Source organism: Myotis nattereri (assembly GCF_964212035.1).
Source record: "Myotis nattereri genome assembly, chromosome: 6".
Lineage (NCBI taxonomy): Eukaryota > Metazoa > Chordata > Mammalia > Chiroptera > Vespertilionidae > Myotis > Myotis nattereri.
The window spans coordinates 89,481,668-89,509,289 of record NC_138081.1 but is presented as its reverse complement, the minus strand read 5'-3'; the positions used below and the strand labels follow the sequence as shown (position 1 = coordinate 89,509,289).

The 27,622-nt window shown below is 40.6% G+C and overlaps 1 protein-coding gene and 1 pseudogene across 3 annotated transcripts in view; both read left to right on the top strand.

Moving 5' to 3' along the window:
- NT5DC1 (5'-nucleotidase domain containing 1) overlaps positions 1-27,622 on the top strand; it is a 102,730-nt gene that overhangs the window by 69,284 nt on the left and 5,824 nt on the right. For both annotated transcript variants that reach the window (XM_081093657.1, XM_081093658.1), the window contains exons 7-9: positions 23,480-23,654; positions 24,501-24,598; positions 27,157-27,275. In XM_081093657.1, coding sequence (XP_080949783.1) covers positions 23,480-23,654; positions 24,501-24,598; positions 27,157-27,275 — 392 coding nt within the window. The remainder of the gene's footprint in view (positions 1-23,479; positions 23,655-24,500; positions 24,599-27,156; positions 27,276-27,622) is intronic.
- LOC308521514 (ferritin light chain-like) lies at positions 14,684-15,199 on the top strand (annotated as a pseudogene). Its single transcript has one exon. The product of its transcript is annotated as a ferritin light chain-like (transcript).

Here is a 27,622-nt window from a genome sequence, read left to right as displayed (position 1 = left end):
ACATCTCATCTCTGTGTTAGTGGACACATAAGCAAAAGGTTATATTTAAGTATTTAATAACAAAATAGTATTTTCAAAAATTTAAATTTTTTATTTTTACATGTTAGACCCAAATATATAATTTTGCTATAAAAATTTGATGATTTAATGAACAATAAAAAAGTAAAGGCAATTAGAAGTTCTTTTTTTTAATTTTTTCTTTATTGATTAAGGTATTACATATGTGTCCTTATCTCCCTATTGTCCTCCCACTCATGCCCTCACCCCCCTGGTGTCTGTGTCCATTGGTTAGGCTTATATGCATGCATACAAGTCCTTTGGTTGATCTCTCCCCTAGAAATTCTTTTTTTTTTTTAAATATATTTTATTGATTTTTTTTTACAGAGAGGAAGGGAGAGAGATAGAGAGTTAGAAACATCGATGAGAGAGAAACATCGATCAGCTGCCTCCTGCACATCTCCTACTAGGGATGTGCCAGCAACCAAGGTACATGCCCTTTACCGGAATCGAACCTGGGACCTTTCAGTCCACAGGCCGACGCTCTATCCACTGAGCCAAACCGGTTTCGGCCCCTAGAAATTCTTGACAGAAATTGTACAATGATGTCATAGCCCAATCACAATGCAACAAAAATGTGGCATGATTCTGAGCAGTTAAAAAAGCTGAGAAATCCATTTGACCTTTATTCTAGGAACATGCTGCTCTCCTGAGTGACCGTTCATAAAAATGGAGCCCTGGAATTAGAAATGTAATTCTACCACAGAACTTATTTCTGCTATGAAGAATATTTATGTGTCACCATACAGTAAACACAGATTGTTTGCCTTTAATTTTTAGAAGCTCCTTATAAACAAAGCATAGAAGGGTTAGTTGATCATTTGAAAAATAAATAAGATGGCAGCCAGGGTTAGGCTGTAGAAGGAGTTTGGAGAGTTGCGAAGGAGAGAGTCACTAGTAGCCTATTTTATGTTGTGAGGAGTTAAAAATTGATGGAGCATGATCAGAGCTTGAAGTGCATTATTTAAAATAAAAAGTGATCAGTGAAAGAACAAAATTATAACTCTAAATTGTGAAGAAGAGGGAGAAGTAAAATAAAGGGTAATAAGTTAAATCCTTATTTCTTGGCGGAAAGTCCATAGATGTTGTTCAAAGCTATTGCGCTGAGGATTATATTGTTGAGCGTTGTGAATGTAAATTATCAGAAGAATTATAGCAAATGACTAAAGATGGTGGGCTTTGAGAGCAGTACTGAAGAGAGGTATGTGTGAGGCCAGAACCTTTTATTTTTTAGTCACTGGAAGACATGCTTAGAGAGAGGGGAAGGGAGAAAGCGAGTGAGAGAGAAATATCCATGTGAGAGAGAAACATCCATTGGTTGATAGGTTGCCTCCCAGCGCACCCCAACCAGGGCAGGGTTAGAACCTATTTTCCACTGTAAGCCGTTGTGTGGTACTGTGGTAACATTTTTACCTTATACACATATTACTTTGATTCAAGGACTTAAAAATGTGCTAATAGCAAAAAGTGATGGATGGATACTGTGGCATATCTCACCCAGACCCAAATCTACATGATCTACTGTAATTCTTCAAGCCTGAAGGCATCTCACTCTCCTGTCATTTCTGCTCCCCACCCCTTCTAAACTTTCTGTGTCCTGGTCTTATACCTGGTAGCATGGAATTTTTTTTTTTTGCTTTTCAGCCTAGGGTCAGCTTAATCACACTATGTTTTATGTCATTAGTGAAAATTCTTAGTTCTCCTGTTCGCTGAAACATTAAGATAGTAAATTTCTATAAACCAAAATAGAGTGTGGGCAGGATTCAGCTGTACATTAGTAAGTGAAACCATGTATCAGTTGCTCAGAAAATGGCTTGCCTTATACCAAGGTTTTATACCACGATCTTACTAGAAAAATCATGCAGCAGAGGAGGATACTGAATGTCCAAAATATTGGAAATATTTTTTGAAGCACTATTTTATTTCCTGTATATTTCAATTAAGTTTACCTTAAATTTTTATTAAATTAATGTTTTCCCTATTAAAGAGGTAGTGTACTAGTTCAGCTTGGACATACTCATTTTTTTAAGAATAGTTTATTACAACAATAATCCAAATATTCTACCTTTAGATATGACGACATTTGATATTTCCCTGCTTCCTTTTCCGAATGTACATAATCAGGGGTTAAACAGATGTCTGCTGAAATGTCTTTTGGAACAACATTACTGTTGGAAGAGGGCACATCTTTAGAAAACAGTAGACTGTTGTTATTCAGCCAAATGGGTTCAATGGCTAAGATTAAATGTGTAAGTGGCTTTAGATCAACGATCATAACTAAGAGTGATTAAGCAGATTTGATATGCACAGAGCAGACTGTGGCATCATGGATTGAGAAAAAAAAAGTTTTTTTCTAGCAATCGCTTTAGGAGACACGGGCAAGAGTTGTTTGGAATCGTAATTTTGGACTGGAGAAGGTAGCGATGGGGAGAGATTTCCCACTCTAACTGTATTTGATAACAAGCATTTTGGTCACTTCTTCATTTATTCGCCCACCCAGTATTTGTTTGAGCACTGACTGTAAGATTGTAGTTGGTAATGTGGGGATGTTAAGAGGATAAACTTAACCTTGTTGATGCCTCTAATCTCCTGACCTCCTGCCATTCCCAGAAGTCAGATTGTACTGCAAAAGGACAGTTTCCTGTTCCTTGCCAATCATATATTCCATAGCATCTGATTTCCTTGATGGCTTAGACCTTGAGTCATCCAGCAGCAGTTTCCAAGAATTATAATTTAACGGATAGATTATTTTTATTTTCTAAATCACACGTGTTATTTGCAAAATATAAGTCAGATTGTTTAAGTGTTTTAATATTTTTGCATTGATCTAACAACAGCAACAAAACAATGGGAAAGAGTCTAGTTAATAAAAACTGAAGCCTGTTATACTTCATAGTACTTAAATATTTCCTCAGTGTTTTCCCCAAACTATCAATCAAGCCACTGTTGGCAATTAGTTTGATTTAGAAAAGACAGTTTTCTCTTTTTAATCAGGTGTTTATTTTACTAGCACAAAGAAATTGTGAAAAATATTTATTTAGAAAAAATAGTTAAAATACTTGAGCGTTATTTTCTCAAAGTATATAAAACTAATACAATTTAAAAACCTATCTTAAATTTTGTTAAATTTTAATATACAGAAGCTTGAGGTCAGGGGAACAGGAGGAGCAGTTTCATGACACCAAATAAATTGTAGGCATCCCTGTCTGCTGTGACATTTTAGGAGGATGTCCCTAGTGTTGCTGGCTTTCTGGGTAGAACATGTTTACTGCCTCTTAATTCTGCAGCGTCAGGAGCGCTGGCTCAGTCTTTCCACTTTTCCTTCTGCTGCTTGTGCAGCGTTGTGTGTGCTGGTTTGAACAAACACACAGGGCTTACTGTGAGCCAGCCTCCATTCTTCCTTTTCCATCCCTCCCCTGCCCCGGGGTTGGAGGTTCCTCAAATGAAGTGCATGTTTTCTCCAGAGTCCTGCCTGGTAGCACCTGATCTGCTCTTTTTCCTTCCATTTGTGAAAGGCAGACCTGGTCTCTAGTGGCTCCTCACTCTTCTCGTGCCAGAGGCAGGGGGTCGTGGGAAGCATGGTCTCTTCTACTTCCTGTAGGGCAGGGCATCCTCTGGTCTCCTGTCCACCTCTGCCTCCTTCCTCCATGTTTCCTCTGCCTGCTGTCCTCCTCACTTCCGTTGTCTTCTCCTTACTTTCTATAGGCAAGAGCCTTCAATGGCATCTGGGCATTAATCTGCTTTGCCCGGTTTCATGATGCAGATGTCAGGTTTATTCTAGACCACAGTTTGTAGACACCTTCCCCCTTACTGGGGTTCATAGACGGATTACTAAACTTTTTACAAAGCCCACAAGAAGGTCTTTTGTTTCTGTTAACTCTCTGATTACCCATCTTGTCCAATTTGAAAAACTAGAGTTGAGTTCTTGGGAAATTCTGGGTAGAATGACTGTCAACATTCTTGGTGTTCACCAGCTCTTTCCTCTGCCACCCCAGTCGTAAGAACCATAGCCAGATGGCATGGTTAATAATCATTTTAGTGGCTCTGATGGGTTTAAAGGGTAATATATGTCATAAGGTTACCCAAGTTTAGCAAATACCAGTTCTACTACTTTCCAGCTGTTCAGCATCGGCCAGTTGGCACAATTATTATTAAATTTAACATGAAAATAAACCTGAAATGGGGCTTATTTCATAAGCTAGTGATGAGGATTCAGTGAGATGGATATCTAAAAGCACTTCACACAGAGCCTAATATAAGAAAACAAAAACCCACTAATTAAATATTTGTTTTTTATTGTTGCTTCCATTGGCAAGCAGTTACAATGTACTGGACATTATAATGCCTTGAGTGCTTTTACATACACATGTTCACATCATCAGGAACTCCCCAAATAGAATTACCCCAAAACTGTACTGCCCCTGTAAGCTCTCTGCATTGTTTTTCAGGGGGCAATGGCCATTTAGCTTTGCTCAGAAAATGTCCTTCATCAACTTGTTAGCACCAGGAGTGAGCAAGCTTCTTCTAAAGCTTCCAAGAGAGAACCTGGTAAACAAGAGGGCTCTTTCTTCTGTTAAACTGCTTGGTGGTTACTGACTACATCAACAAACAGGGACTCAGTCACTTACTTCCTTTCCAAATTGAGGTCACTGAGCAGTGAACAGTTTCTGGGCAACAGCCATCTACTTAGTAAAGTTCACCAACTCATTGGCAGGTTTTCCAGGCTACCTTGCTTTCTGTACAACTTGTTTCTAAACCAAAAGATGGCAGGCAGCATAGCGTGGCCAGTGGCTGGTTCATGGAACTGTGCTCATCATTGTTCTGCTCCTTCCCTGCTTAACTCGGGCAACTCATTTTAAAGAGCACCCTTGCTTGTATTGGACCCGCCCATAAGAACCAGGGAGTCTCTTCTATCTATGAGCCACATTTCTTAACCAAAATTGGAGACGTGTTAGTAGGCTAACTCATGAGGTCACGGGATCACATAGAGTCTTAACCAGCAATAGGATGGTAACCCAGCAAGAATAGAAAGAGTGTCAAATTGGATAAAGTTCTTTAGTGGTATCTCCTTTGGCATAGGGTCTCTCAACGTGAGCACTATTGTCATTTTGAACTGGATAATTCTTGGTTGTGAGAGCTGTTCTGTGCATTATAGGATGTTTGCCAATATATTTGTCCTCCATCTACTAGTTACCAGTAGCAGCACACCCCGTCCCCAACAAAAATGTCTCCAGACATTGCCAATTGTCCTGGGGGTGGGGAGGTAAGGGAGTGAAATCGCCTCCAGTTGAAAACCACGGCTATAATAAAAGACAAAATTCCCAGTTGCTTCTTCTAGATAGATAGGGGAAGTCTGTCAGATATCCCTGTTAAGATTTCCTCCCGAAAGGACTATCTTCTAGAGATGCCTGTTTCTTGTTACTCTTTTCTTCCAAATTGTTAATCTGATTTTTGATGCTTCGTCCTCATCCAGAAAACATCAGGTAGTAGAAAGGACACAGAACTATCATCAGAAAACTGAATTTTCCCCACCACTGCCATCATTAGCCTTGATCTTGAGCAAATCCCTTAATTACTCCGAACTTTAGTTTACCCATCTGTCAAAGTTGTGGCAATGAGGGAAGTGTGTGTGGGAAAGCACCTTTAAAAATCAAAGCAGGCAACCTGTGTGGTTTCTGATACCATTCTTCAATAAAGTGAATCAGGGCTCTTTGGAGAAATGTCTGACTCTAGGACTGAGGCAGGCAGTATACAAAATGAGCCTGTAACATCGTGTAGCCTTGGGGGCAGACAGGGAAATGCTCAAAAAATAAAATAAATAAAGATGGGGTATGTTGAAGGGACACAGGAATCAAATAATAAAGCTCCCAATGGCCAAAGCTGGAATAATTTGAGAACAAAATAAATAAAGTAGTATCAGATTATAACCCAAAGTATAAAACAAATATCAATGAGTAATTATAACATAGATATATGATTGAACAAATAAATAAATGGGGAGATGAGACTACTTTAGTACTTAGGCAAAAGAATTCCAAATATGTATGCAGACACTTTGCCCTCGAGGAGGTAGAGCATAACCCTTAACTCCTTAGTTGTGGGCTGTGACTATGGAAAGGGGAAGAGGAGGAACCTCACAGTGGAGGAGCCAGGCAAGCACTGCCTCAGCCAGATGATGGAAGTCCACATCGGCAGTGGTAAGTCATGTTGATAGTGTTTTAGTGTTTTCCATTAATGAGAGAGAAACATCAACCGGCCGCCTCCCGCAAGCCCCCTACTGGGATCGAGCCCACAACCGAGGCATGTGCCCTGACTGGGAATCAAACCGATGGCCTCCTGGTTCATGGGTAAAATAAGCAACCACTGAGCCACACCGGCCAGACGATAGTGTGTACTCTTTTTTTTTTTTTTTTAATATATTTTACTGATTTTACAGAGAGGAAGGGAGAGAGATAGAGAGTTAGAAACATCGATGAGAGAGAAACATCGATCAGCTGCCTCCTGCACATCTTCTACTAGGGATGTGCCCGCAACCCAGGTACATGCCCTTGACCGGAATCGAACCTGGGACCTTTCAGTCCGCAGGCTGACGCTCTATCCACTGAGCCAAACCGGTTTCGGCAATAGTGTGTACTCTTGATGTCATATGTGGAGAATGGCACCTAACCTCTGTGGTCTTCCTCCTAAAAACCCAAAACCCATAACACAAGTCTCACCATGTGATCAACAACAACACGTCAGACAAATCTCAATTGAGGGACCTTCTGCAAAGTATCTGACCAGTACTCCTCAAAACTGACATGGACATCAATAAGAAAAGTCTGAGAAACCTAAGGAGACATGACCACTAAATGTAATGTGGTATTCTGGAAGAATTCTGAAACAGAAAAAGTATATTAGGTAAAAATTAAGGAAATATGAATAAAGTGTGAACTCTAGTTAATAGTAATGTATCAATATTAGTTCATTATTTGTGACAAACATATACTATTTTAAGATGTTAATAATGGGGAAACAGTATGAGGTATATGGAATTCCCTGTGCTCTCTTTGTAAATCTTAAATTATTCTGAAGTTAAATTAAAAAGAAAAAGAAAACAACCATAGCTAGATAAAGTTAAGGCACTTTTATAAGTCACGGTTATTTTATCTGGAAGGATAGATCATCAAGCACTAATATATGATTTTCTACACTTTTAAGGTCTATTCATGGAGTCTGTCCCCAGAGTAATTCTCACAAGTGTTTACTGTCCTTATCAATCATACATCATCTGTCTACTAGCTTGGAGCACTTTTAGGTTTCCAACTAAAGAGGCCAAGGTGCATCACATAACAGTTCTTCACCTTGTTGGTGTGAGTCCTATGGCGGACCAGGCTTGCTTTCTCTTATGAGGAAATCCACATGGGCTCCTTTCTCCCCTACCTCGTCAGAAATTCAGCTGTCTTTACAGCATTCAAGTACTTCCTTCTAAGGTCTAGAAGGTTCCCTATTTGGTTTCCGTGTTCTCAGGGGGGATGGAAGCAACTGAGGAGGTTCTATGGCAGCTCCCCTTCACAGCTGAGGGTGAAGCACAGATCTAATGAGCAGGATGTGTGCAGACGAGGAATAGAAGATGGGGAGCTCTTTCAGGATGGTGAACCCTTGCAGGGACAATATGTGAGAGGATAAAAACATTTCATGTAGGTACCTAGAAATAGTTCCTCTATGACACTCACCTTTCTGGCTGTAGCCATGGCACTGTATACAGTTGATCATTGAACAATGTGGGGATGGGGACACCAACCCTTCCCACCTGCAGTAAAAAATCTGTATATGCCCTGACCAGTTTGGCTCAGTGGCTAGAGCGTCGGCCTGTGGACTGAAGAGTCCCAGGTTCGATTCCGGTCAAGGGCATGTACCTTGGTTGCGGGCACATCCCCAGTAGGGGGTGCGCAGGAGGCAGCTGATCAATATTTCTAACTCTCTATCCCTCTTCCTTCCTCTCTGTAAAAAATCAATAAAATATATATTTTTAAAAAATCTGTATATGACTTTTTGGCTTCCCCAAAACTTAAGTACTAATAAACTATTATTAACCAGACGCCTTACTGGTAACACATATTTTCTATGTTCTATGTATTATATACAGTATTATTACAAAATGTTATTAAGAAAATCATAAGGAAGAGAAAATACATTTATAGTATTTGTTGAAAAAAATCCACATGTAAGTGGAGTCATGCAGTACAAACTTGTATAATTCAATGGTCAATTGTAATTGGATATTATTCTCACATCCTTATTGCAGTGAACAGGACTGTTTATTGATTCTGTGCATATAGTACTGTGTAAAAGTATTTTTTGAACTTGGTACAATATAGAAACTAAATTCAGGATCACTTCATTATATAGAGAGCAGCATTTAATAATCCCACTAGAGGCCCAGCGCACAGAATTCGTGCACGGAGGGGTTCCCCTCAGCCCAGCCTGCACCCTCTCCAATCTGGGACCCCTTGCAGGATGTCCGACATCCCTCTCACAATCCTGGACCGCTGGATCCTAATTGCTCACCTGCCTGCCTATCTGGTCGCCCCTAACTGACCCCCCCCCACCCCCCGCCACAGGCCTGATCACCCTTCACTGCCCCCCCCCCACCGGCCTGGTCGTCCCCAACAGCTTCTCTCTGCTGGCCTGGTCATCCCCAACTGCCCCCCCCACCCCCGCTGGCCTGGTTGACCCCAACTTCCCCACCCCTGCTGGCCTGGTCGCCCCTCACGCCACCCCCTCCCCCCCCCAGCCGGCCTGGTCGCCCCACGCAGCCTGCTTGTTCAGTCGTTTGGTCATCCCTCACTAACGCCCTGCCGGCCTGGTTGTTAGGCAGCCATCTTGTGAGGGCATGGGGGTTAATTTGCATATTACCTCTTTATTAGATAGGATAAGTGATGATCTCTTAGTGGTTGCACATTAACCAGCCAATTTCCCTAATATGACCAGTGACGTATGGAATGACTTCAAGAATGCTTCTCAGTTCTGAGCATCTCAGTGAGCTGAGCATTTACCATGGTCAAGTTTACTGAGGATTCCAAATGCGTTTAGCATAAAAATAACAGCATCAACGTGTGTTTAACCACTCTCCAAACACTCTCCTCATTTAGGCTTGTTTGTCACCCATCCCACCCATGGAGTAGGGAAGGTAACATGTGACCACCACCTGACCATTGAGGACAAGGACACAGCTGAAACACAGGTGTAAAGCCTGACCCACTGATGCTGGGCGAGTGTTTCCCCTACTAGCCACACTGCAGCCTTGGCATGGTTTCAGGGTTATAATTATTACTTCTACTTTTTAAAATGCTCTATTTCTGGACTGAATCCTGTTTGCTTGTTATTTTGATCCAAATGCCACACTGTAGCTTTTTGTAGCTACGACTGATAATTTAAGCATTGTGGACTGAAGTTAACCTAGAGGAGTGCTACCAATAGAACCTTCTTAATGATTAAACGTTCTATATCTGTGCTGTCCAATGCGGAAAGCTGTCAAGCACTTGAAATGTGACTAGGGTGTTTCCGGAACTGACTTGTAAATTTTATTTATCCCTAGTTAATTTAACCTTAAATAGCCACATGTGGCCATTGACCACCATATTAGATAGCGCAGGTCAGGATGGCATAGAAATCCCCCATTATGATGCAGGTTCCTCTTTTACATTAACTCTCAGCATTTGTTGTCCATTCTTTTAGAGAAAAACTACTTTTTGAGAGCCTTTTTTTATTTTTAAAAATATATATATTATTGATTTTTTTTACAGAGAGGAAGGGAGAGGGATAGAGAGTTAGAAACATTGATGAGAGAGAAACATCGATCAGCTGCCTCCTGCACACCCTTCACTGGGGATGTGCCCACAACCAAGGTACATGCCCTTGACTGGAATCGAGCCTGGGACCCTTCAGTATGTAGGCTGATGCTCTATCCACTGAGCCAAACCGGTTAGGGCTGAGAACCTCTTTTTTTTTATTTTAATGGTTTGGATATTTGGAATATAGAAGTGGTAGAACAAAGTTTCTTCTAAATTTTGACCTACTTAAATTTAAAGCTGTGAGATCTTAAATCAACCCTAAAAAATAAAATTCACTGAGTTCGATCCACCATACTCTTTTGGGGAAACCTGAAAAGATAGTGATCCATATGTCCTTGATTCTACCTTTAAGAGTCCAAAACTTTAGAAAATTATTATTGGCAAGAGTTTTATTTCTTTAATTCTGAGAGCCGAGGGTATTTTCTTTTATAGATACAAATCTGTTATTTGATGCCTGCAGACTTCAGTGACACTTTAAGTAAGGATTGAATGATATTTACAGGGCCAGACAAAAATCTAGTCACATGATGTTTCCATTAGGCTAAGAATGGAATTCTGAGATTATCGTCTGGGAAAAGGGAACTGTGTTTTATAAATTCATAATGCATTGCAGATAAACATTAAAGTATTAAAACAATTACAGCTGTTTTTATATCTGCAAATAGAATTACTACATTACAGGGTAAGTGTGTGTGTTCACTTTTGGTAGATAGTGTTAAGCAGTTTTCCAAAGTACTTATACAGTATAGGAATGTTCCAGATAGTTTATATTTTTAGTATCCTCACCAATACTTGATAGTCAGGATTGGGGAGGGAACCACTTAATATCTCTCATGATAATCATAACTTAGCTTTTACAAAGAGCCAGAAGAGGCTGACATAACAGTTTTAGAACACAGGCACCTATGTGTACACACACACACACTCACGCGCACGCGCGCACACACACACACACACACAGACACACACACACTGATCATCAAATGTACCCACCTCTAATTTTCCACAGACTATCCCTAAAACACCTTGAAGACAGTGCCTTTGGCCCAGTTCATTTTTGGCAGTAGAATGTGCAGCTTGGTCCTGTAGGGAAACAGTTGGGTAAGAGAGCATGATGCACTGCTGTGGCCCTGAAGGCTTTGGGTGGGGTAAGAAATACTTGAGGAGTTAATAATATTGGAATTTTCCAAGTACTCTCAGAGTGTGTTTGTTGAATTTTTATAATAATTTGACACAAATAGACCTCAATTCACTCTGTTGAATCCAACAAACATTTTTTTGTGAGTGTTCCATTCCCACTCTTGTATATTGTAGAAATGTGAAAGGAATGAAAGATCGTGACTAATAAAGATACAGAAGGATGCTCTACTTTATTAGCAGTCAGGGAAAGCAAGATGAAAATATGAGATGCCCATTTTTCACCTACTGGATTGGCAAAAATTAAGTCTGATAATATGTTCTAGTGAGAGTGTGAGGTAAAGGCATGCACATACACGCTGCTAAAATGTTTTATTCTGGCAGGGAATGCAGTGTACCTACTAAAATTAGAAATGTGCATATGCAATGGCCCAGCAGTCGCAACTGTAGGTATAAGTTCTAGAGAAATACTCATATGTACACAAGGAATCATGCACAATCATACCCCCAAATTTATAAGAATGAAAAAACTCATCAGGAAAGGACTGACATAATCATCTGTGGTATATGCATGCATTGGATTACTATGCCATGATTAAAAGGAATGAAGCAGCTGTAGAATGTAAGCTCTTGGAGGGCAGGAAATTTGCTTTTGTTCATTCCCATGTCTCCGGCAACTAGAACTATGCATGGAATGTAGTAATTACTGGTTAAATGCATCTGTAAGTACATGGCTAGATCTCCAAATCATGTTTTTGAGTGAACAAAGCAAATTGCAGGAAATTTTTATTGTAAAATGTGTATGCGTATGTGAAAGTCCATAAAAACTTATGGAAAGGTTTACACCAAAATGTAAAATACACATGAGTATTTGTACATCTACAAAAACTTAGCTGGAAAGATATATACAAAATGGCAACAATAATACCCTAAAGCAGGGGTGGAAAATGTCTGGCCCTCGGGCCCGATAAGGCCCATGAAATTATTTGGCCTGGCCCTGCCAAGGCATTAGGGGTGAGTTAATTAAATGTTTGGCCAAATATAGCAGGTTCATTTTTTAAGTTGATAATTTTGTATGGCCTTTGAATGACGTTATAAATATCCAAATGGCCCTTGGCAGCAGGGTAGACAAAAGAAGGGACCAGATTCTAGGAATGGTATTCAGAGAAGTCTGACTTTTCTGCAGTGTTTCAAATTTGCAAAAGGATGTTTACTTGCATTACTTGGGTAATTACAAGATCATTTAAAAATGACATTTTACTATGGAAAGATGATTTCCTTGTTATCTGGGTTGAAATTTGCTGGGTGAGGGACTCCTTTCTCTGGAGCCCCGCAACCTCCACCCAGCTGTACAGAGGTCACGGGCTTGCCGAATTTAGTTTCCCAAGTGGTGTTCCCAAGTAATATGTGTAATAAATTAGAGGGGGGAAAGCCATCCAGTGATTCTGCATATTTCTTTAGGAATAAACCAGCTGTTTGTATTTCCATCTTTATTCTGATTTTACATTGGTAGGAAGCATTAAAGTGTGTTTTTTGTTTGCTTGGGTTTTTTGTGTTTGTTTGTTCTTTGCTAATTGCATTCACATATCTTTACAACAAGTCTTTAAAATACCTAAGTGAAGGAGATAAGGTTAATAGAAGTAGACAGTAAGAAATATGAAACAAAAGAATCTGTAGAATAGCATTTGTATTTCATCATGCTTTTTCCCTCATTGTTAACCCTCTCAGGACCTCATTTTCCTATCTGCACAGTGAGGAGATGGGGTATTTTGGTTCCTACGGTTCTCTTTCCAGTGCTCTGTAAAAAATGATATATAGCCTGCATGTTCAGTTAATATATGACAAAGGACGCAAGAATATACAATGGGGTAAAGACAGTTTATTCAATAATTGGTGTTGGGATAAATGCAAAAAAAAAAATGCAACTAGACCACCACCTTACACCTTATACAAGAATAAATTCAAAATGGATTAAAGACTTAAATATAAGACTTGATTTTAATTTTGTATCCTGCTACTTTGCCAAATTCATTTATTAAATGTAGTACTTTTTTTGGTGGAGTCTTGAGGGTTTTCCATGTGCAATATCATGTCACCTGTAAATAATGACAGTTTTACCTACTCCTTTTCAATTTGGATGCCTTTTATGTTTTCTTCTATCTGCCCACTGTGGCTAGGCCTTCCAGTGCTATGTTGAATAAGTGTAGTGAAAGTGGGAATCCTGTCTTGTTCCTGTTCTTAAGGGAAACACTTTTAGTTTTTGTCCATTGAGTATGATGCTGGCTGTAGGTTTGTCATATATGGCCTTTATTATGTTGAGGTATGTTCCCTGTATTCCCACTTTGCTGAGAGTTTTATCAAAAATGGGTGCTGGATTTTGTCAAATGCTTTTTCTGCATCTATTGATATGATAATGTGATTTTTATCCTTCATTTTGTTTTATATGATGTATCACATTTATTGATTTGTGAATATTGTACCAGCCTTGCATCCACAGAATTGCACACGTAAATTATACAATGAGTCTTGAATCAGAGCTGTCCAGTTTGGATACAGGAACACCCAGGACCACATCTTGTAATGAGCTGATATATGTGTGCCTGCTGCATACAGAACTGCTCTGTCCTTTCAAGATTTTTAAATAAGAATGGAATAGCCACTCTCCTTAATAGCAATAGCCATTACTTAATGAAGTCATCTGCAAATCATGAACTCCTTCCTTCCTTCCCATCTCCTCTGTTCTATAATGATTTAATTTGCTGGCATGAGGCATTTAGATTAAATTCCTTTTGAAGTTTTAAATGGAGTTCTTATCTGGAAGGAAAAACATTTTCTTTGTCAGTTTTCAGATAAGTTGGGCAGTTAATTGGTCGTCTATGAGGTCTAGTGCAATTTCCTTTTCATTCACATTTTTCTTCATTGAGTACACATAGCTCATTTAGTGTGTATTGCTAATGTTTGCCAAACACTGTGAGTAAAATATTTGCCTCATTTAAATTGAATTTTGAATGTTTCCTTGGTTATTGAGTAATTCCAGGCCTGTGGGTCCTCTGGGTTTATGTCGACACCTCCTTTCCTTTCAAAAAGAAATAGCCTGATCACTTATGTCATATGCTTTCTTAAGAGATTTTTTCCCCTAGGTCAAAAGAAAGTCAGACTATAATTTTTTATCAGTAAATAGTTTGATTACTACAGTGTTGTTTTATTCGGATCTTCTGGAAACTTGTAGGATCTCTGTGTTAATAACTCGTCCCGGGTTCTGCTTATAGCAGATTTGTTGTGCTTTCTTCTGAAAGATTGAAGATATACACCAAATATACACCAACATTCAGATGTACACCATTGCTTCTAATACCTTGAGCCTTGAGATTCCATTTAATTCAAACTTAGGATAAGTAGGCCTCGTTTAGATTAAGCAGAAATAAAGTTTACCTTTGACTACAGAAGAAATGGTTTATTGGCAGCGCCCTTGGTGATCCCAGATCTGTCTCGTCCTTCAAAAGTGTTTGGACGGAACAGACCCAGGGACGCCCCTTCTTCCAGCCTCCGGCCACTCTCCTGCTTCTTATCCAGTCACCACCTTCAGAACCACCTCCCAGGCCAGCCAACACACCGGTTTCTTTTCTACCTTAACTCCTTATTGCCGAACAACCATGAGCTCCCAGATTCATCAGTTATTCCACCGAGGGGGAGGCCGCGGTCAACCACCTGGCCAGCCTGCCTCTGCGGGCCTCCCACACCTACCTCTCTCTGGGCTTCTGTTCCCACCGTGATGATGTGGCTCTCGAGGGCGTGGACCACTGATTCCGTGAGTTGGCGGAGAAGCGGGAGGGCGCTGAGCGTCTTAGCGTTGCAAAACCAGCGCGGTGGCCGCATTCTCTCCACGATGTGCTGAAGCCTCCCCAGGGTGAGTGGGCAAACTCAGGGCGCCACGGGAGCCGCCCTGGCCTTGGAGAGGAACCTGACCCAGGCCCTGGTGGAGCTGCAGGCCCTGGGTTCTGTTCGCACAGACCCTCAGCTCTGGGACTTCCTGGAGAGCCACTTCCGGGGAGAGGAGGTGAAACTCATCAAGAAGATGGGCGACACCTGACTCACCTCCGCAGGCTCCCGGACCCCAGGCTGGGCTGGGCGAGTATCTCTTCTTAAAGGCTCACCTCAAGCACCACTAGCAGCCTTTGAAGCCCAGAGGCCTTTGAGGGGCCCCTCTGCATCCCCCTGGTGTCTGGCTTTTACCTGAGCCTCTCCCCAAAACTACTAGCTATTCTTTTAGTCACCCTGAAGCCCTCTTCCATGCAGTGGATCAAATGAAACAATAAAGCTTTTTGCAGCAAAATAAATGGTTTATTTTGTTAAACCACATAGTACTCTATACTAAGATTTCAAGTGAGTATATTTAACCTCCTTCAGAGAAGTTTTCATTACGTTAACTTTATTGAATGTATTCTTTGTGCCTAGAATCTAATCAGTGTCGTGCTAACCACTATAATGGCACAAAGTGAAAGATAAAAATCTGTTACCTAATCAATAAGCTATAGGAAAAATCTATGAATAAGAATTGTATGTGCACTAGAACATAGTTGGCATATTGAAAGGAGAGATAAAAGAAGAAAAAGTGGGCATTAAGCTGACCCCTAAACGCAGGGTGGAATTTAGAAAAGCAGAGAAGAATGGCTTTGAGGTCATGGCTTAAGGTTGGTAATGGGATGGGCCGAACCACAAACATCCGGAGCAAAGGCACTGCAGGAGGAACAAATGCGTCCTGTTGTCTAGACAATGAGAACAACCTTCACCTCCCATTCTGGGTTCTTGTGGACAGCCCCGGCCTCTCCCAGACTCCACAGTCCTGACCTTTTCTTCTGCTCTTCTCTCTGCTGGGTTGCTCTTCGTCCCGCTCAGGGCCTGTTGACATGTCTCTCACAGATGAAGACCCAATCCCAAACTCACCGTCTCTCGCATCCTCACCTGCCTGGGGAGAAGTACTGATTCTCTTCCCCAGCAGCCGGCATGTTGGTCGCCTGCCTAGCCCACTTCACTGCCCAGACACTTCCCACTGCGTTTCAGTTTCAGCTGTTCCCTCGGCGTCGAGGCCTTCTGGCAGGTGGGCACCAGGTGTCCTTCGTATCCTCAGTGCCCACGTCGTGCTTGGTCCCGACTACCCACTCAGTACGTGGGTCGTGCGTTTTAGGGACTAGTGGGAAAACGTATTTCTCTACCTGCATTTCCTTGTAACATTAATAGAGTCGACAGTTACAGGAGTTAATGTTTGTATTTTATTGTAGACCTAAGGTGTCCTAAAGAGAGAAAGCAGAGAAACATTTCTTTCAAAACCTTTAGTTATATATGTATCTACAGTTCTCAGCATTATTTTTATGATTTTTCATGTTAACCTGGAAGAGTTTTTTGATTTTTGGTTTTAAAAATATTTCACATCTTAGTGTTTAAAAATACATATGACTGTCATATTAACATGACTGTATGTTTTGTTTGTTCAGAAGAATACCCAAGAGATATAAACTTGTTATATTAAGTTAAATTGGAAGGAGGTAGAGTGAACGAGATAAAAGGAAAAAAAGAATCAGGCCAAAGAAGGAAAAAGAGAGGCTGAGAAAGTTAAAAGTCCCACCTAGAGAATACTGTTCCCTGGAACCAGCCATACCCAGCTTCAGTCACCTTGCAACTCTTCCTGCCCAGGTTCCTCCTGTTTTCTGCTGGAGACCGTGCTCACTCCTTACAGAGGCTGCAGGCTGTGTCATAAACTAAACCTCCAACAGCTGTATCCCCAGGCTCTCTCTCTGCCTCATAAAAGAGTACTGTAGAATGAGGACGAGGTTCCCTGACTGATCAATTTTAGTTATTCATGTTCATTGAGGAGCTGAACTTAGCATGGTCTGTGTGTATACCAAATACTGTCTTGGCATTCTATTAGGATACATGCTCCAGAAGAAAAACCAGCTTAGAAGAAACTGAGTGAAAGGTCTGGTTCAGTATTTTTGTTTGTTGAAGAATTGTTAAATAACAGAGCGCTTGAGTCCTCAGTGGGAGGCAAGTTTCCTTAAGACACTTGCAGTAAATGAACCCTAATGTCTGTAACTCCTTTGTTCCTGTTACTGTTTCTGATCTCTGTGCCTCCGAGCGAGAGAAGTCAGCCATAACATTTTTTTTTTTAAAGAATAATCATTGGCACATCACTGAGCCTGTTTTGCCCCGAGCTATCCCGTTTTGGTTCTCCTAATTTTTTCCAGTTTCTTTCTCTTGGAGGAGGTGAGGTTTCAAGTCTGGATAATCAGTGGGCCTACTTCCTCTGGTGAAAACAAAACCTTCCAAGATGGTTTTGTACCTGGCAAATACATGTAAAAACTATTTGAGACGAAACTTAAGTTTATTTCTTTGAAGCTAGCCTCTAAAACTTGTCCCAGGTTTTACCCGGAGGCATCTTGAATTTGCCTTACCAAGAAAAACAGCCCTGTTTCTTAGCAGCTAATTTGTAAAGCTGCATTTAGGCTGTAGTGCTTTTACTGAACCAAAGTTCGTGCACCTGATGCTTTGAAAGGCCAAAACGCGAGCTGGGAAAGGTTTATTGATTCAGAAGACGCCAACTGAGAACACAGGAGACGTAGTGGTGCCTCAGATCCATCTTGCTAGCGGGATCAGGCCAAGGGTTTTGAAGGGGTTGGGGGAATGGGTATGGGGAGTGCTGGTGTGGGACAAGTTTAAGTTGGAAAATCTTGGAGCTTGGACATTTACGGTAAAGGCACATCAACACCGGATCTTCCTGGACAATGGACCCTTGACTTCTGAACAGGTTCTGGTGTTGAAGTTCCAGTTATGTCCTGGTCCTTTGTAGCCGTGGTTGGGGGAGAGGGGACTTTGGTTCTGGATACAACTGGAGGCCAGAGTTCTCTCCTCTGGGCTTGCTTCGGCTGCATGGCTTGTGGTTTTGGTCTTTAATCTCTAAAAACAACTCAGCACCTCATCAAACAGGATAGGACTGGTGGAGCTGGTCTGCGGTTACAGTGCCTCTATTCATCCCAGGCTACAAGCTCTGTAGGTCCTTCTGATGATGTCATCGTGTCATCATGTGCATTTCTTGGATCTTTCTACTTCCTCTGACATTAACAAGGGAAAATACTACCAGCTGTTAGCATTCAGCCCAAGGCTTCCACTGTCCTACTGTGGCCCCTACTCTTGCTCTATTAGTGAACAGATCAGATGAACCTGGAGACATTTAATTCAGAGACTGAAAATAAAGTGTACTAGAGTGATAAAGGCAGTGGCAGATTTGTTTGTACAAAATGGCAGAGTGAAGGGAACCCTCTTCTGGATCAGTAGAGTACACTGTTAGAGAACCCAGGCCAGAGAATAACAGAAGGCCAAGTACATCTTGCCTGGGGCTCCACTGTGGTGAATAAGTACACAAAGGTATTTATAGCATCTTTCAGAAGGCAGTTTTATCACAATGATTTTATAATATTCATTCTGAGAGGCTTCATAACCTTTAAACAACATCTCTAAAATCAATCTTTTATTATGTTTTTATATTTTTAAGATTTTTTAAAAATTGATTTTTAGAAAGAGACAGACAGAGAGACAGAAACATTGATGTGAAAGCGAAACATCAATCGGCTGCCTCCTGCATGCCCCCAACCCGGGCATAGGCAAAAGCAGCCTTTCGGTGCATGGGGCAAAACCCAACCAACTGAGCCACACCAGCCAGGGCTTGGCACTTTCTAATATTGGTTTATAATCAGTTATTTATTCTTATGGGCCCATAATTAGAAATACTGTATGTATATCAGGAATAGGCAAGCTTTTTCTTAAAGGACCAGATTATAAAGGTTATAGGCTTTATACAGATACTTATATGACCATTTAAAAGGCTAAAACCTTCCTTAGCTGGTGGCCTGTGGTTTGCCAGCCTCTGCTCTTTATGATGATCGCTGGGGCCAGTCTTTGTCTGATAACTCTCTCCTCACACACACATACACTTCTACAATTATTAATCCTCTGCTGTTTGCCTGACATCAAGAATATAAATATGAATGTAAAGACAGTTTCTTTCCTAAAGATCTTACAGTCTCAGGAGAAAGAAAAAATACATAAACACGCTCATTGCAAGTACTTAGTACCTTGTAGCGCAGTGATGTCCAGAGGTGGCCTGGCTGGAGGAGAAGGGGGAGGGCTCCACAGAGACCAACCTTGTGTTGAGTTGCAAACATTCCTAAGCTGCAAAGCAAGGACAGAGCCTTCTAAGAAGATTTTTTTTTTCCTTAATGTAAGACATGTATTTGAGGTTTTTCCCCATCTCAATAGAAGATCTCAGTTCCCAGATAGTAGCATAGATAACATCAGCTCATTGACTACTAAGAATGTCTAGGAATTCTGAGGGAAAGCACATAACTCAGTAATTACACAGAGCAAAGTACGCATACCATTTGAAGCATTTGACTTATGAAAACGTTATTTTTCTTTAATAGATACTGGATCACCAGGTAACGTAAACCTAAAACACATAGATTTGGACACGTAAGTGATATGGTTACATAAGGTTTAGTGGACTAGGATTCTTGAACACTCTATTCCTTTCTGAAGCTTGTTACCAACTGTCGTTTTAAGCAAAATCTGTGGTCTCTATTAATTTATCTTTAACAGGACAGGTTTGAAGTAGACGATTTCTAAGGCCCCTTTCAGTTCTAGGTGCTGTGACTATAATTAGGCAGATTGCATAGTAATAGCTACTTTTTTCCTCTGCAGAAATCTAATTTGATTTGTTCAAATTGCCAAATTCCACTTATTCAAATTCCAGTCAATTCCATAGCCTCTGAACTATGATACTATCCAAGGGAAAAAAAAAAAAGAATTTATGGTATTCCTGGAGTTACAGAGTACTCAAATGCCATATCACCAGAGAGGCAGACTGGCTACATTCTAGCTCTATGACTTGGGCAAGTTCCTTAGCCTCTCTATAACTCAGTTTCCTTATCTGCAGAATGAAAATGCTATAGGACCTGTTTCGCATGGTTGTTATAATAAGTAAATACATTAATAATCTTAGAATTCTGTTTGGCAAAAATAATCACTTGAAGTATGTCAGTTATTATTACAAGTAAAGATAATCCTATGTAATAAAAGCCTAATGTGCTAAGTGTCCAGTCCGTTCAGCAGTTCAACCAATCAAAGCATAATATGCTAATGATATGCTAAGGCCACTCAACCGCTCACTATGATGTGCACTGACCAGCAGGGGGCAATCACTCAACGCAGGAGCTGCCCCCTGGTGGTCAGTGCGCTCCCACAGGGGGAGCGCTGCTCAGCCAGAAGCCAGGCTCATGGCTGGCAAGTGCAGCGGCAGTGGCGGGAGCCTCTCCTGCCTCTGGGGCAGCGCTAAGGATGTCTGATTGCCATCAGTCGGACATCCCCCTAGGGGTCCCGGACTGCGAGAGGGAACAGGCCAGGCTGAAGAACCCCCTCCCCCCCATGCTCAAATTTTGTGCACCAGGCCTCTAGTTATAAATAGTCCATGTTTAAAATTCAGTATTAAATTAAAACCATTAAAATGTTTGGAATTGTTCAGCTATGATGCTGAACATAAGCTATATATATATATTTGCATTCTGGAAATGTATACAATTAGAAACCTTTGAGTTATTCTTTGGAGGTGATGGGGTTCAGGGCAGGCAGACCCAAACATGTCATTTTGACATATTGATTATCTTGAATTAAAGTTACTTGAGAAGCAGCCAGTGCAAGAACACTGTGACTGTCCTTTGTCCCCCAAAAGCAGGAAGTACATCTCCCATGTGAATGTATCCTCCCTATCCCAAGAGGATAGAAGGCATCCTTATCCCCAGAGATAAGCGTTCATGGCCGAGAAAGTAAACAGATGTTGTTACTTCTCCATCAATTTGCTACCTTAAGCAAAAACCCTTCGTTTTGTCAAATCTTCACAATAATTGTTTCTTTCACTTTACTCAATCTAGGTATTCTAGATTTCTTCATTTATAAATATAGTAAATTAAAACAAACCGCAAAGGGATCCTAACTAGAAAATATTTGTTTTAATATTAAATTTCAGTTTTATCTTTTGCCTCCTGTAAATAAACAAAAGAAATTCAGAACATATTTAATCTATTATTTATTTCTTTTATCCTTCAAAACACATTTCAGCCCTAACCAGTTTGGCTCAGTGGATAGAGCGTCAGCCTGTAGACTGAAAGGTCCCATGTTCGATTCCGGTCAAGGGCATGTACCTTGGTTGCAGGCACATCCCCAGTAGGAGGTGTGCAGGAGGCAGCTGATCGGTGTTTCTCTCTCATCGATGTTTCTAACTCTCTCTCTCCCTTCCTCTCTGTAAAAAATCAATAAAATATATATTTTTTAAAAAAACACATTTCAGTGTCTCTTGGCCAAAAACAATTGTATATTTCACAAATATTGTTCCTTACAGCAAATACATTTAGTTCATAGCTAAACATTCTGGCTGTTCGCTGGCATGCTCTTCTGTAAATTGTAAAGGTTGCTCGTGTTTCAGTCTCTCCTAAACAATGTTCTTCCCTGGAAACAGCCACAGACCTTCACTGGCGGCTGAGGGTGGGGGTGTTAGCATCCCAACATCTGTAATCCCCTTGGACAGCAGCTTTGAAAACTCCAGCCACAGATCACACAAATAGTAGTGATACAGTTAACAAGGAAAAATGGTTACTTATTCTGTGATGATAGAAATAGTTATATGGCACAAATACCTGTTAAATTAAAAGTTATTTTTAATATTCAAGTTGTACTTTTTAATTATTTTTTTTATCAAAAGAGATCCCTAAATCCAAAATTATGTTTGATATATGCAGGCCATTTTATGTGCGTATCAGATTGTTGCAACATTTTGCTGTTTATTTCCATGACTCAATATTAATCAGTTTTTTAATGTAGGAGAGTGAAACTTTTATTCTTTAGAACTAGCTTTTTAAAAGTTTTACTTTTGGCCCTATCTGGTTAGCGCTCAGTTGGGGTTCGATCCCTGTCTGTTTGCAGAAAATATCAGCATCTAAGGATATTAGAGGGGTGGAAAGGCCAGGAAAACGAGTTACATAAAATGGCAGTGAAATAGAATTCCTTTGAGGTTAACTGAAAACACAGAGTACTTTGTGAGTTGAAAACAAACAAGACCATTCCTTTCTTTCCACCTTAGGTCAAAATTCCCTGCCTTGTGCAGTCAGCGTTAATCTATCAGTATCATAATATAATTAAACATGATGTGTTTTTATTATGGGATTAAAAAAAGGAAGGTACTTTAGATAGGATGACTGTGATAGGGCAATGTTTTTGTCATCACAGGTTATATGTTACAAACCATATTATTACTTTGAATATAAACAAACATAAATATTCCTGTGTCTGTCCCTGCACTAAGGTATTCACTGAATGCCATCTCCATACCAAGAAGAAAGATACACACCCTCCCTTTAGAACTTTACAATCCCTTTGGGGAGATAATTTAATTATAGCATGATTAATCTAACGCTTCCGTGGTTCAACAGCTTGATTTAGTTAAGTAAAAAGATGAGAATATTATAGACACCACTGTGCTGTGAACTTAAAAATTGCTAAGAGACTAGATCTTAATTGTTTCCATCACCAAATGTACTAGTATAACGTGATAGAGGTGTTAGCTAACCTAAGGTGACAATCATATTGCAATATATAAATGTAGCAAGTCAACATAATGTTGTACATCTTAAACTTGCATGTTATATGCCAATTAATAAAAATAAATTTTAGGAATAAATAAATGTCTATTTGTATAATATAGCGCCTATTACTTCAGTGATTTGAAGTTTCAAGGGGATGGAAGTATTTTCCCCAGTAACAGTCAATGATCTTTTATAGTAGGAGCAACCCATAAGGTACCATTGGGTATCTGTCCAGGGTTTGTCTAGTTTGTTCATTTCAATGTGCTTGTGAACAGAGTAGTTTTCTCAGCTGAACTGTTATTATTGCATACTCTCCATTAGGCTTATTAAGGGATACTAATAAAATTTAGCCAATAATTTTAAGATACAGACTTTATATGCTGTTTTTAAATTCATTTGAAAATGGGACAGTAGCATTTTAATAGTAATTTATATTTTGGTCACTAGAGGGCACTAGACACATAAGTATAGCTAAGGAAAAATATCAGTTGATATTTCAAATATAGTTGATATTTCAAAATCAGTTGATATTTCTGATTTGAGAATGCTGAATAAATTCTTTATGTTTTAACAGTTTATCAATTCTTGTGAAGTAGTCAAAATATTCTCAACTGACATTTTCAACCATCATTGTTTCTAAGTAAAGTAGTATTCTTAAGAAGCAGTACTAACTGCTATATTTTTTTATATAGCTTTGAGAGAGATTAACTTGAGAACATGATGAGTCAAAAAAAGAAAAATCTCCTTGATATTTTTATTTTTCAGAAAACTGTGGGATATATTTTCCAGAAATAAAAAGAGATCCAGGCAAGTATTTACATAGTTGTCCTGAATCTGTAAAAAAATGGCTTCGACAGCTGAAGAATGCTGGGAAAATTCTTGTATTAATCACCAGTTCTCACAGTGATTACTGTAGACTTCTCTGCCACCATATCCTGGGGTAAGTGATGAGACATTCTGTTTTCATGTTTATAAAACACTGACCGCACATTGGACCAGTGCATTTTATAAATGTGCCCCACCATGACCTTACCGGTATATTAAACAATGCTGAGTGGCAAATGGTTATTTCTCATAACATCTCTCAACATCCGCACCACACCCAAGTATGTTTTAGCAAAGCAGTTTTCCTGGGGTTTCGTATGCTCATAGCTTGCTGATGACCTGGGCTTTAGATTTTCTGAAGGGTGGATGCAACACATGTCCCTCGTGCCTTCCCCAGCAACATTCAATGATTCCCAAAAAGTATGTGGGGATGTTGGATAAATATTATCTCCCCAGTGCAACATGGAGTCCCCCAAGAGCAAGAACTACCATTCCTTTGCCATTTCAAATAATCCTAAATATAGTATTAAGTACAGATTGAAAACAATGATTGTTGTTATCTAAAAATTGCCACATTATAAGACCACACTGATTTTCAAAATAAAGTATCTTCTTCACATTTTGAACACTCTCTGAAGACATAGCTTTGAATATTTCTAGCTATTGGAAACTATTGAATTCACTTACCGTGACTGTGACCATTATGAGAAAGCTTAGCACCAAGAGTTAATATTCTTTTCTTATGTTTATGTCAAGGTGTTGTTCAGAAATACTAGTGCTAAATCACCCTTTATTTCCAGTGTAAGATTTACCTTAAAATGTATAGGAAGTATGTAAAAAGTTCATCAAAAGATAAGAAATGATGGTGTAGTCAAGTAGATAGGTGAAGATTAAGTTCAATTTTATATAGACAGTTTCTAATTTCTTAAAATAAATATTTCAAAATTCTGTTGCTTTTCAGGAATGATTTTGCAGATCTTTTTGACATTGTGATTACAAATGCATTGAAGCCTGGTTTCTTCTCCCATTTACCAAGTCAAAGACCTTTCCGGACACTTGGTAAGTTAGTTTTGGTTTATTTCTTCTCCCCTTTAAGATTTGTTCATTCATGTATTCAGTAAACAATCTGTTGGCTAACAGCCATGTGCAAACTACTGTGTTAGGAGGTTTTGTGTATACTGATATGGGATACTATGTATACTAGGTGAAAAACAAAGGTAAAATAATGTGTGAAATATACCACCATTTTATAAACAAAAGGAAAAATAAATAAAGATATGGTGATGCAGTATTTTTAACTTAGCACTTTTTTGGGCTACTTAAAAGCCCTACTCGGTGCAAGGCAGTTGACAGTAGCTTGGTTCTCTGCTCACTGAGGAGCCCAGAAACGGTGGAATCCAGGTTAAGTTCAGAGTCCTGGGTGTCAAGCACTGAGTGGTCCTCGGTGCACCAGACAGAGGCATAAACAGACATAAGCAGGAAACCCCTGAGGTTGCGCTGCGCGTTGTGAAGGAACTGCCTAATGAGGCCACCTTGTGTGGCTGGCCAGGGAAGGCCTGTCTGAAAAGGTCAGGCAAGGTGACTTGTGAGGAGGGACCTGAAGGGTGGGTGAGTCATGAGGAGAGCAGAGGATGAGTGTTCCTGGCGGTGGGTGGGACAGACAGCGGCCCCGTGTGGGAGACGTCTGGCTGAGTTCCAGTGACAGAGAAGAGGCCTGTGGTTCTGGCCATGGGGGGGGGGGGGGGGGGGACGTTAGGAAGGCAGGCAGCCTCATACACTGTGGGAAGGAAGGGGTTTGGGTTTTAGTCCATGAGCAATCTGAAGCGATTCAGTTGAGGTAGAAGAGTGACATAGAGACATCTTTGGCTGCTGGGTGGGGAATGCATTGGATGTGGGGAGGGTTAGAGAGGAAGACCGGGCACTTACAGTGTCCCAAGTGAGAGATGGTGTTGTTTGGTCTGAGGCAGTAGTTCTGGAGACGGTGCGAAGTACACGGGGGGAAGGGACAAAAGTAGGTTTATAGTTGTGACTCCATGAAACAGAGTTTATTCTTATATGGTTATTTATTATTGTATTATTTTCTATACAAACTCTAAACCTGCCTTTGCCATGCCCTGTATATTTAAGATGTTTTACGGAGGTGGAAAACATAGGACTCTGTGATGCTTTAGAAGCAGCAGATGAAAGGAGTAATCGAAAATGACTTCCAGGTTATTAATTTTTCTTTTTTCCTGAATTGAAAAGGTGGGTGCATAGTGGTATCACTTGCAGCCAGGGGGAAGAATATAGAAGAAATTTGGGTGGGGTGGAGATTACAACTATTAAGAACTCATCTTTCAACATAGTAAATTTGAAATGCCTAGAGTTATCTAACTGGAGCTACCAATGAGGAAATCGTGTAAGTGATCTTGGAGTCCAGGAGAACAGAGGTAGGCTCCGGTGTAAATTTGGGAGCCATCAGCCCAGGGACAGGTATTTAAAGCCACGGGTTTATATGAGATCAAATATAAAGAGAACGAGGACAGGCAAGACCCAGACCAAGCTTCACCACTAACTTTAAGGATAAAGAAGATTGCAGTCTGGGGGCAGACAGGTGACAGTGGGGGGACAGTAGTGTTCAGAAGCCACAGAGGAAAGCGGAGAGTCATCAGTGAGGGCAAATGCTACTGAAAAGCCCACTGAAAAGGAGAGAGACAGTCCGTTGGAGGGGCAAGACTGGTGTCCTGAGCAGCAGTGTACAGGGAGACCAGCTTGCAGTGTCTTGAAGAGTTGATTGAAGGTAGTGGAACCAATAATTATAGACAATTCTTTCCAGAATTTTAGCTGTGAAGACAGCCAAAACATGGAGGTGTTAGCTGAAAGACATATTTTCTTTGTTAAACTGAAGGGATTAGAATATGCAGATATGCTAATGAAAGGTCTAGGATAGTGGGTTTTGCCTGTGAAACTTTTGTTCCTCAGGGCAAATCTGGCAACGTCTGAAGAGGCACACCTTGGGAGGCAGGATGCTACTGGGGTATCTAGTGGGGAGAAGCCAGGGATGCTGCTAAACAGCCTACAACTCGCAGGACTGCACCTCCTCTACCGCAAACAAGGAATTATCTGGTCCCAAATCTCAGTAGTGTCAGGTTAAGAAACCCTGGTCTAGTAGAAAGGAAGAGCTTGATGATGGTTTTATATATGGGTTTAATGTCTTATATAAATCCTTGATTTTAAGAAACCATCTGATATGAGGGAGTCAGATAATCCTCTTTGTATTAAACTAGAAGAGAATTAAATATTTTTCCCCTCTTCACAAACTTGTATTTAAGCACTCAATAAATTTTTATCTGCAGGGTTTTCATATTTTGTTCCAGTGTATACCTGTCCCATATCTATACTTATTCCATCCCACCGATTTTTATTAAAGTCTTACACACACACACACACACACACACCCGTATGACCTATTTGTGTATTTGTGAAGTGCTTGTAGCAGTAGGTGCGCACTGACCGCGAGCTCCTGCCCCCAGCGGTCCTGTCTTGTACACGTACCGCAGCCATGCCTGCGTGTGGTCTGCCCAACGGGGCGCTCGCCCTTGACTAAAGAGGATGTGACTGTCACGCTGCATTTTCAGAGAATGACGAGGAGCAGGAAGCCCTGCCGTCTCTGGAGAAACCTGGCTGGTACTCCCAGGGGAACGCTGTCCACCTTTATGACCTGCTGAAGAAAATGACTGGCAAGCCTGAGCCCCAGGTATTTTCTCACTGAGCGGGGTCCTTGGTGCCCACTTGCAGACATAAATTTTTATAAACTAAAACCGTGATTCATTTTTGTAAATATATATTTTATTGATTTCCGAGAGGGAGGGAGAGGGAGGGAGAGATAGAAACATGAATGATGAGAGAGAACCATTGATCGGTTGCCCCCTGCATGTCCCAGACTGGGGATCGAGCCCGCAACCCGGGCACCTGCCCTGACTGGGCATTGAACTGTGACCTCCTGGTTCATTGGTCGTTGCTCAACCACTGAGCCACGCCGGCTGGGCTAAAATCATGATTCTTACTGCATTTAGCTTATCTGTGGGGAAATAATCTGCCTTT